Below are 11,548 nucleotides of genomic sequence, written 5' to 3'. Positions count from 1 at the left end.
CGGATGGGTAGTGAGAGGGAGATGAGGGGGGCAGATGGGTAGTGAGAGGGAGATGAGGAGTGGGGATGGGTAGTGAGAGGGAGATGAGGGGTGGGGATGGGTAGTGAGAGGGAGATGAGGGGTGGGGATGGGTAGTGAGAGGGAGATGAGGGGTGGGGATGGGTAGTGAGAGGGAGATGAGGGGTGAGGATGGGTAGTGAGAGGGAGATGAGGGGTGGGGATGGGTAGTGAGAGGGAGATGAGGGATGGGTAGTGAGAGGGGGATGAGGGGTGGGGATGGGTAGTGAGAGGGAGATGAGGGATGGGTAGTGAGAGGGGGATGAGGGGTGGGGATGGGTAGTGAGAGGGAGATGAGGGATGGGTAGTGAGAGGGGGATGAGGGGTGGGGATGGGTAGTGAGAGGGAGATGAGGGATGGGTAGTGAGAGGGGGATGAGGGGTGGGGATGGGTAGTGAGAGGGAGATGAGGGATGGGTAGTGAGAGGGGGATGAGGGGTGGGGATGGGTAGTGAGAGGGAGATGAGGGATGGGTAGTGAGAGGGAGATGAGGGGTGGGGATGGGTAGTGAGAGGGAGATGAGGGGTGGGGATGGGTAGTGAGAGGGAGATGAGGGATGGGTAGTGAGAGGGGGATGAGGGGTGGGGATGGGTAGTGAGAGGGAGATGAGGGGTGGGGATGGGTAGTGAGAGGGAGATGAGGGGGGCGGATGGGTAGTGAGAGGGGGATGGGAAGGGTGCAGTGGGGAGCAGGCTAGAGTTTGAGGGAGGACAGCTCAGGCCTTTCTGCACCGGTTGATAAAGTTTGTTGAAGAATGTGGTTGATTGACAGCCGCCTCAGGCAATCGGCGGGCCATGACGTCATTGCAGCAGTATGGGGAACAGCCAATCAACGCGGTTGAACTTGTCGGATGAACAGACTGGCAGGCGGCCTGACCAATCAGCGTGAAACAGAGGGCGGGACATCCGGCAGCAGCCTCACCCGCACAGAGCGCGCGGAGCGGCCATTTGCAGAAGGAGCGGGAGAGGCGACAGCGGGTGAGTGAGTGAGTGAGTGAGGGAGGGAGGAAGGGCTCCGGGCCGGGGAAGAGCGGCTGGGCTCCGGGCCGGGGTCCCCACCCCGGGGAGTAGCGGCAGCGCGGAGGCTCGGCACCGACTACGGACCCCAGCACGCGGCTTCAGCGCGGGGGGAGTGGGAGAGAGGCCGGGATAGGTGGGGGTAGACCCGAGGGAGCACAGAGCCCCTGGGGGAGTGGGGTTTGGGGAGTGGGGTGGGGAGTGGGGTGGGGGACGCAGTGTTACGGGCAGTGAGTGGGGGGTGGTGGTGGGTGGGATAGAGTGTGGTTTGGGGGGGGGGTGGTTGGGATAGAGTGTGGTTTGGGGGGGGGGGTTGGGATAGAGTGTGGTTTGGGGGGGGGGTTGGGATAGAGTGTGGTTTGGGGGGGGGGGTGGTTGGGATAGAGTGTGGTTTGGGGGGGGGGGGGTTGGGATAGAGTGTGGTTTGGGGGGGGGGGTTGGGATAGAGTGTGGTTTGGGGGGGTGGTTGGGATAGAGTGTGGTTTGGGGGGGTGGTTGGGATAGAGTGTGGTTTGGGGGGGTGGTTGGGATAGAGTGTGGTTTGGGGGGGTGGTTGGGATAGATTGTGGTTCGGGGGGGGGTTGGGATAGAGTGGTTTGGGGGGGGGGCGGTTGGGATAGAGTGTGGTTCGGGGGGGGTTGGGATAGAGTGTGGTTCGGGGGGGGTTGGGATAGAGTGTGGTTTCGGGGGGGGTTTGGGATAGAGTGTGGTTTGGGGGGGGTTTGGGATAGAGTGTGGTTGGGGGGGGGGGGTTAGGATAGAGTGTGGTAGGGGGTTAGGGACAGAGTGGTGGGGGGGGGTTAGGGGTAGGATAGAGTGGTAGGGGGTTAGGGGTAGGATAGAGTGTGGGGCTGGTTTAGGGTAGCTTGGGGGTGTAGGGGAGGGTTTGGGGGGTGCGGGGATTAGGCTAGGGGGTTGGGGGCGAGGAGGAGAGCGCGAGACCCCTGGGAAGGGAGCTGTACTCCGGAGTGTCTATACCTGCCCTGGCAGAGATGTGTCCCTTTATCTGCACTACCTCCTCACCTTACCAACAATAGCTGGCCTTAATATATTTATAAAGTGCTTTCACTGTAGAAAGATTGGCAGAAATTCAGAAATGGATAGGAACCAAGATTTGTGGGATTCTCTTTTCTGAAGCTTGTAAGAGTTGATGTTTGTTTCCATCAGACACGATGGCAGAGAATGATGTTGAGAATGAGCTGTTGGACTACGAAGAGGATGACGAGAACCAGACCACAGCAGAGCCAGCAGCAGCTCCCACTAAGAAGGACGTGAAGGGTTCCTATGTGTCCATTCACAGCTCTGGCTTCAGGGATTTCCTCCTCAAACCGGAGCTGCTGCGGGCCATTGTGGACTGCGGCTTTGAGCATCCCTCAGAAGGTAATCCTCGACTGTTTCCCGCATGTGTAGATCATGTGTCTCTATCCCTGCAGGTTATAAAAGTTAGGAGTAGGCCATAAAACCTGTTCCACCAGTCAATAAGATCATGGCTCATCTTCGACCTCTTGAATTCAAAATTTGCAGGTACACCAAATTGGTGGATATAATTATTACCGAGGAAGATTGCGACAAAATACTAGATAATGAGAAACTTGCAGAATGCTTTTAATTAGAAAATTAATTTCAATATAGTGTTGCATTTTGGTAGCAAGAATAATGAGGCCAGATTGGAAAATAAGTCTAAATAGGGTAAAGGAGCAAAGGGGTCTGGGGGTACAGACAAAAATTACAAAGTAGCGGTGCAGTTAATAAAGTTATAAAACAAAGTACCGTGGTTCATTTCTCTAGTGATAGAATTGAAAAGCAGAAAAGTTATGTTAAACTTGTAGATAGCCTTGGTTAGACCACACTTGGAATACACTACAGTTCTACTCTCCATATTATTTACTAGATAGTGAGCTGTGCTAACCTTCAGGCTGGGGCTCTTCTCTTTCCACCTAAGGCTGAGGGGTGGGTGACTTGATAGTGGTTTTGATAGAGAAGATATTTCCACTTGTGGGGAAGTCTTAAACTAGGGCCACAAATATAAGATAGTCACTAATAAATCCAGTAGGGAATTAAGGAGAAATGTCATCACGCAGAGAGTGGTTAGAATGTAGAACTCGCTACCACATGGAGTAGTTGATGCGAATAGTATCGATGCATTTAAGGGGAAGCTGGATAAACACATGAGGGAGAAAGTGATGGAAGGATATGGCGATAGAGGAGTGGGAGGAAGCTCTGTGGAGCTGAATGGCCTGTTTCTGTGCTTTCCATCACTCACGGCGAAAGTGATGGGGGCACAGTCGCAGGTTAGGAAGAGGTGAATGACACGGTGAACTGGATACCTACCCAAATATGTGTTGCCCCCCCCCCCCCCCAGTAAATGGCCAGAGCTCCATAGAATTACATGTGAACTGGATACAGGCCCAAATATGTGTCGTGCGGTGGAATAACTGATGCCTCTACTCCCTCTCTGCAGTTCAACACGAGTGCATTCCTCAGGCCATTCTCGGGATGGACATCCTCTGTCAGGCCAAGTCTGGAATGGGAAAGACCGCTGTTTTTGTCCTTGCTACTCTGCAGCAGTTGGAAGCCGTTGATGGGCAGGTAATTTGTCAGAGGAGCCTGGCAGGGTCCCTTAATGAATAGTGTATTCAATCTGTACTTTAACACGCTGATATCTCACCTAACACACACAATGCTGCCGATGCTGGGCATCCTGATTTGGTGATTGTTGGCTTGTTTAGATAGAAATTGGGCCTGATCCCACTGCCGCCTATCCCAGTTGTCCACTGGAGCTTTACTGGATCCGTTCCAGGGATGCCACAGCCTGTCGATGTTATCTGCTCCTGTCTCACAAATCAACCTCGCAGACACTGGGTTCTGTGTATTTGTACTGTGCTTCTCTTTGGCCTTGTGTCCGGGCTATTGTTAAGTGCACGACCAAAAGTTGGGAATTCTTGGTTATTCTGCAGGAATAATCAAGAATAATCTACAGTCCTTTCATTGTGGAAGATAATGAAGGTTCCGGCTTCAGGTCCACTGTGCTAGTGAGCTAAACATTGAGCTGGTATTCCTGCTGAAGGGGATGTGGGGATCTCTGGGAGGAGCAGCATTGAAGAGTGGTCAGTTGAGCTGCCTGATGGCAGCTGGTGCCCAGAGGAGAGAAACGAGAATTGGAAGGTGTACACATTTACAAAGTTGGCAGACAACTTTAGGGTTTGAAACAAACAAATGCCAGAGACACTCGGCTATTGCGGAGAACTGAAAAGTTAACACTTCGGGTGTGGACTTTTGCTAATCTATATTTCAGATAGTTTTGAAGAAAATATTTTCTGCATTTGAAAGTATTTTGAGATGAGTCCTCTGTGACCGTCAGAATCTTGCTCAACAAAAATTCGACTTTTTATTGCAGGAGCTTAAATTTTTTTTAAAAACTCGAATCATCAAAATGCAAATATTCAGGCACGCCAGTGTTTCATGTTACACTGACTGTGCATCCGTATTGGGAGAAGTCGGTATAGTTTGTTTTGAGCTCATTAGCACACCAGGTATCAGCCAATAGATGTAACATTTTTATAACCTCGTTCAGAGTGGCTGCACATCTCATTTTTTCCCCCCCAATTTTATCTCCAAAACAGGTGTCTGTTCTTGTCATGTGCCATACGAGAGAGCTGGCTTTCCAAATCAGCAAAGAATATGAGAGGTTCTCCAAGTACATGCCAAACATCAAGGTAAGTGTCCACGGAGAGCACCTTGTATGTGTGCCTGATGCCTACACGCTGATTGAGGGAATCCAGCCATTTGTGAGGACTGCGGCCATTGGAGGCTTTCAGCTGGATGCTGCTCCACTGATTTCCGTGTTGTGGTATCAGCAGCCTCGGGGGGTGGGGGTGGGTCTGGTAACTGCTGCTGGGATCACCTTGGAGTCCCTCTTGTTCCCCCCGGCCACTGTTGACTTGACCTTGTATCTTCTCCATCACCAAGATCGCCTACTGTCACCTCTGTAACATCAGCTGCTTCAGTCCCTACCTCAGCTCATCTGCAACGCTCATCCAATGCTTTGGTCACCTTTGCTCTCCTGACCGGCCTCCCATTCTCCGCACTTAATTTTCGGCTCAATCAAAACTACCAGACGTCGTGTCCTTCTCTCCCATCACCATGTTCTTCAGTTGAAAGCTCTTATCCTCATGGCCTCCCTTTTTTTACTCCAACTTCCACCAGGCTTACATCCCACATGAACAGGTGCAGAAAAGAATCAAAAAAGCTGGTGGAATGCTGGCCTTTATATCTAGAGGAATGGAATACAATGGGTTGGGGAATCTAGGACTAGGGGACATAGCCAGGCCTTTCTCGAGTAAAGTTGGGAGACATTTCTATATGCAAAGGGTGGTAAAAATTTGGAATACTCTTCCGCTAACATCGAAAATAGGTGCAGGAGTAGGCCATTCGGCCTTCGAGCCTGCACCACCATTCAATATGATGGCTGATCATGCAACTTCAGTACCCCATTCCTGCTTTCTCTCCATACCCCTTGATCCCTTTAGCCGTAAGGGCCACATCTAACTCCCTTTTTGAATATATCTAACAAACTGGCCTCAACAACTTTCTGTGGTAGAGAATTCCACAGGTTCACAATTCTCTGAGTGAAGAAGTTTCTCCTCATCTCAGTCCTAAATGACTTGCCCCTTATCCTTAGACTCTGACTCCTGGTTCTGGACTTCCCCAACATCGGGAACATTCTTCCTGCATCTAACCTGTCCAATCCTATCAGAATTTTATATGTTTCTATGAGATACACTTTCATTCTTCTAAATTCCAGTGAATATAAGCCTAGTCGATCCAGTCTTTCTTCATATGTCAGTCCTGCCATCCCAGGAATCAGTCTGGTGAACCTTCGCTGCACTCCCTCAATAGCAAGAATGTCCTTCCTCAGATTAGGAGACCAAAACTGCATGCAATACTCAAGGTGTGGTCTCACCAAAGTCCTGCAGTAAGACCTCCCTACTCCTATACTCCAATCCCCTCACTATGAAGGCCAGCATGCCATTTGCTTTCTTTACTGCCTGCTGTACCTGCATGCCTACCTTCAATGACTGATGAACCATGACACCCAGGTCTCGTTGCACCTCCCCTTTTACTAATCTGGCACCATTCAGATAATCTGCTTGTTTTTGCCACCAAGTGGATAACCTCACACTTATCCACATTATACTGCATCTCCCATGCATTTGCCCATTCACTTAACTTGTCCAAGTCCCCCTGCAGCCTCCTAGCATCCTCCTCGCAGCTCGCACTGCCACACAGCTTAGTGTCATCTGCAAACTTGGAGATAGTACATTCAATTCCAGTTTATGCTAAGTCAGTTAATTTTAAGTCGGAGATTAATAGATTTCTGTTAACCAAAGGTATTAAGGGACATGGGGCAAAGGTGGGTATATGGAGTTAGGTTGCAGATCAGCCATGATCCCATTGAATGGTGGATCAGGCTCGAGGGGCTGAATGGCCTCCTGCTGTTCCTGTGCACACTGTTCATCGAATGCTAAGCACAGAAGGAAGCCATTGTGCCTTTGTCGGCTCTTTTAACGAGCTGTCCAATTAGTCCCACTCTTGCCATTTCCCCAAATTTCTCTAAATATTTATCCAGTTCCCTTTTGAAAGTTACTATTGAATCTGCTTCCATCACTGTTTCAGGCATTGCTTTCCAGATCATAACATCTCACCACATAAATATTTTTCCAATTTTCGCCTGTGGTTCTTTTGCCAATTACCTTAAATCTGTGTCCTCTGGTTACCGACCCGTCTGTCACTGGAAACAGTTTCTCCTGATTTACTCCGTCATAGGACAGAATCATAGAAAAATTACAAAACAGAAGGAGGCCATTCGGCCCATGTCCGTGCCGATTGGAGAAAAAAAGTTACCCAGCTGAATCCCACCTTTCAGCTCTCGGTCCGTAGCCCTGCAGGTTACGGCACTTTAAGTGCACATCCAAGTACTTTTTAAATGTGAGGGTTTCTGCCTTTACCACCCTTTCAGGCAGTGAGTTCCAGACCCCACCACCCTCTGGGTGAAGAAATTTCCCCATATATCTCCACTAATTTTTCTGCCAACTACTTGAAATCTATGCCCCCTCTGGTAAGGGAAATAGGTCCTTCCGATTCACTTTATCTCAGCCCCTCATAATAATATACACCTTAATAATTTCTCCCCTCAGCCTCCTCTGTTCCAAGGAAAACAACCCCAGCCTATCCAATCTTTCCTCATAGCTAAAGTTTTCCAGTCCTGGTAACATCCTCGTAAATCTCCTCTGCACCTTCTCTAGTGCAGTCACATCTTTCCTGTAATGTGATGACCAGAACTGCGCACAGTACTCTGGCTGTGGCCTAACTAGTGTTAGAAACACAGAAATTTACAGCGCAGAAGGAGGCCATTTCGGCCCATCGTGTCCGCGCTGGCCGACAAAGCCACACAGCCCTCGGTCAGCAGCCCTAAAGGTTACATATAAACCTATGAACAATGACGGAAAGGCAAAGAGCAACCAGTCCGCCTCACACAACTGCGACACCTCTTATACTGAAAACGTCTACACTCCACCCCATCCGGAGCCATGTGATCTCCCTGGGAGAGGCAAAAACCAGATAAAAACCCAGGCCAATTTAGGGAGAAAAAATCTGGGAAAATTCCTCTCCGATCCATCCAGGTGATCGACACTAGTCCAGGAGATCACCCTGGCCTTATTCTATTCCCTGCAGCACTTACCATTATATCTGCTCCGTCCAACAAAAGGTCATCCAGTCTAATCCCAATTACCAGCTCTAGGTCTGTAACCCTGCAGGTTACTGCACTTTAAGTGCCCATCCAACCATCTCTTAAACGTGGTGAGGGTTTCTGCATCCACACTCTTCTAGGCAGTGAGTTCCAGATCCCCACAACCCTCTGCGTAAAGAAGCTCCCCCCTCAAATCCCCTCTAAACCTTCCACCAACCACCTTTAAACAATGCCCCTTTGTAATAGACCCCTCCCCCAATAGAAATAGACCCTTACTATCCACTGTGATGTATACAGTTCTAGCATAACTTCTCTGCTCTTGTATTCCATGCCTTGGCTAATAAAGGAAAGCGGTCCTTTTGCCTTTTTAACTGACTTATCGGCCTTCCTGCTACCTTTAAGAATCTGTGGACATGCACTCCAACGTCCCTCTGTTCCTCCACACCTCTCAATATCCTCCCATTTATTGTGTATTCCCTTGCTTTGTTGCCCCATCTCAAATGCATTACCTCACACTTTCTGGATTTAATTCCATTATTCTGCCCACCTGACCTGTTCATCGATATCTTCCTTCAGTCTAGAGCTTTTCCTCCTCACTGTCAACCACATGGACAATTTTTGTATCATCTGCAAATTTCTTTTGTCATGCCCCTTACATTTAAGTCTAAATCATTAATATACTATCAAAACCCGTCATGATTTTGAACACCGCTATTTAATCTTCCCTTAACCATCTCTGCTCCAAGAACAGCAGCCAATCCAGCTTCTCTCGGCTCTGAAATCTTTTACACCTGGTACCATTCTAGTGAAATCTCCTGTGCACCCTCTCAAAGCATTGACATCCATCCTAAAGTGTGGTGCCCAGCAGTGTTTTATAAAAGTTTAGCATAATTTGCTTGCTTTTGTGCTCTCTGCCTCTATGGTTTTGTAACAGCCTTTTCAACACGTCCTTCCACCTTCAAAGACTTGTATACGCACATCCCCAGGCCACTCTGTTCCTGCACCCCATTTGAAATTGTACCATTTAGTTTATATTGCCTCTTCTCACATTTCCTACCAAAATGAATCACTTCACACTTCTGTTAATTTCACCAGTCTGTGTCTTCTGTTCCTCCTCAGTGTTCACTATATTTCTGAGTTTCATGTGGTCTGCAAACTTAGAAAAGATGCCCTGTATACCCAAGTGCAGCTCATTTAATATATATTAAAAAGAGCAGTGGTCCCAACACTGACTGCTGCAGGACACCACTATATACTTCCCTCCGGTCTGTAAAACAACTGTTCATCACTGCTTTCTGTCCTGTAGCCAACACATGCCACTACCCCTGTTCCTTGAATTTGCTATCAATTCTATTATGTGGCACTTTCTAAAATTTGGATGTCCATATACACATCATCAACCACACTACCCTCGTCAGTTCCCTCTCATCGAATAACTCAATTGTGCTCGATAAACACAATTTGCCTTTAACAAAACCCTACTGCAGTTCATTTATCAAGCCACATTTTTCCAAGTGCCAATTAATTTGGTCGCAGATTATTGTCGCAAAGTTTCCCCACCACAGAAATTAGGCTGACTAACCTGTAGTTGCCAGGTTTATCTTTTTTTTGAACAGTGGTGTACCATTTGCAGTCCTCCAGCCCTTTGGCACTGCTCCCATATCCAAGGAGGATTGGAAGATTGTGGTCCGAACCTCCGCAATTTTTACCTTGCGGACTTGCCCACTTTTTATCTCCTATCTATTTTTATCCTATCCAATTTCTCTACTACTTCCTCCTTTACTGTGAAAATTGACAGCATCCGCTTTAGTGAAGACCGATACAAAGTACTGTTTGTACCTCAGCCATGTCCTCTGCCTCAAAGAGCACCTTAATGATCTCTAATCGGCCCCGTCCTTAGTTTAGTATCTCCAGAACTGCTAATATTTATGTATACCAGATTTTTATTTAATGTTCGTACCCTCTACTTAATTTTATCCTTTTAGATCTAATTATTTACTGATTTATTTAATATATTTACTGTTGCTCCTTGGTTAAATTACATCGCAGCCAATTCCCCCACACAGCAAGTTCCCGTTTTTAAAGCCCTCACTCTGCAATTCAGTCCGTTAAGCAGATTCATCCGACTCGTGCCCTCGCCGCCAAGTTCTGTGCTTTTGCAGATAGCCCTCAGATTGTAACCGCACCTTTTGATTTAATCAGGCAGCTGTATTCTTTGGAGGGTTGTCAATCAAGAAAGATGAAGATATCCTGAAGAAGAATTGTCCTCATATTGTAGTGGGGACCCCGGGGCGAATCCTGGCCCTCACACGGAACAAGTCGCTCAATCTGAAATACGTCAAACACTTTGTTTTGGATGAGTGTGACAAGATGCTGGAGCAGCTCGGTTAGTGAGCCTTTCTCAGTTTGTTTATTGTGGATAAAGCATTTTATTAACTCGCATTAACTGCATTTTTCTCATCTGTCAGACCCAGTTCTGCAAGTTGTAATTCCAAACCAGGTATTTAATGTGTGGTTGCAAATCACATCTATCAAAGGGCAGAATAAAGGACTATAGTCTGCCGTTAATGTCATTCTGATCAGGAAGGCATCTGGTTTCATTCGATTTCTCTGCAGCTACAATTGGTTTCAGCAAAGATGGAAAATCAGGCAGCTTCCTGCCCCTCTTTAATATCCAGTCACTTCTTTCATCCCCGCCGAGCCCCCACCCTCTGGTGGAATCGGCTACGGTCAGCTGAAGAATAACCATTTGGACAAAGTGCTGGAGAGCAGAGCAAACCATCAATGGCAGCCTCAACGTCACGCTGGCTGCAGCCGAACCCACCTGGGCACCAAGTCCTGGGGCGGGCAGTGGGAGGTGCTCAAAGAAGTATTTGGTAGAATGCAAGGTCTGTACATCCCCTACAAGGCAAGAGCTCCACTTCGGTCATTAAACAACCTCGGGCAACAAAAGAAAGGCCTTACACAGGCAAAGAGCAGCGGCGATCCCACAGACTGGGAGATAAACAACAGGAAAAGGATGCAAAGAAAGTTGCTAAAAGGGAATATGAGACGAAGCTTACGAAGGATATCAAGGTCAACACCTTTTGCAAATATATTAAGTGAACGCGGGTAAGCGGGTGGCTAAGAGTAATTTAGGCCCCTTAATGACCGGTGCAGGTGATAACCGAATTGAAAATCAGGACGTGGCAGACTTAGAAGAAAAACTTGGATTTCTATAGCGCCTTTCACGACCACTGGACGTCTCAAAGCGCTTTACAGCCAATTAAGTACTTTTGGAGTGTAGTCACTTACAATGTTTACTAAATACTTATTTTGGAAGAGGATAAAGTACCAGATATGAGGAAAACTCAAACTAAATCAAGGGGAGGAATTTACTAGATTTAATGTGTGTTGAAGAAAGGTAACAGAGAAGATAATGAGACTAATGATGGACTAATCTCCAGGGCCCGAGGGTTTCCACCCCAGGGTGTTGAGGAAATTGTAGATGCTCCAGACATGATCTTTCAAAACGGGAATTGTGCCCTTGGATTGTAAAATTGCCATCGTTACTCCATTATTTAAGAAGGTTAAGCGAGATAAGCCAGGGAATTATAGATCCAGTTTAAGTTATAATTATAGTTATAAGTCTAACGTCTGTTGTGGGGAGGTTACTAGAATCTATTAGGGACAGAGTGACTGAAGTAGATTGGGAAGTAATGGCAAGCACTTAAAGAAATAATTTT

General features: G+C 47.6%; 1 protein-coding gene across 1 annotated transcript in view; it reads left to right on the top strand.

Moving 5' to 3' along the window:
• Positions 1–937: 937 nt before the first annotated feature.
• Positions 938–11,548, top strand: part of LOC139241170 (ATP-dependent RNA helicase DDX39A) — a 28,353-nt gene continuing 17,742 nt past the window's right edge. The window contains exons 1-5 of the mRNA XM_070869828.1: positions 938–1,033; positions 2,240–2,452; positions 3,534–3,661; positions 4,696–4,788; positions 10,026–10,209. Of these exons, the coding sequence (XP_070725929.1) occupies positions 2,245–2,452; positions 3,534–3,661; positions 4,696–4,788; positions 10,026–10,209 (613 nt within the window). The 5' untranslated portion in view covers positions 938–1,033; positions 2,240–2,244. The remainder of the gene's footprint in view (positions 1,034–2,239; positions 2,453–3,533; positions 3,662–4,695; positions 4,789–10,025; positions 10,210–11,548) is intronic.

This window comes from Pristiophorus japonicus (assembly GCF_044704955.1).
Source record: "Pristiophorus japonicus isolate sPriJap1 chromosome 24 unlocalized genomic scaffold, sPriJap1.hap1 SUPER_24_unloc_1, whole genome shotgun sequence".
NCBI lineage: Eukaryota > Metazoa > Chordata > Chondrichthyes > Pristiophoridae > Pristiophorus > Pristiophorus japonicus.
The sequence above is the reverse complement of the archived record's forward strand: the minus strand, read 5'-3'. Positions and strand labels throughout refer to the sequence as shown.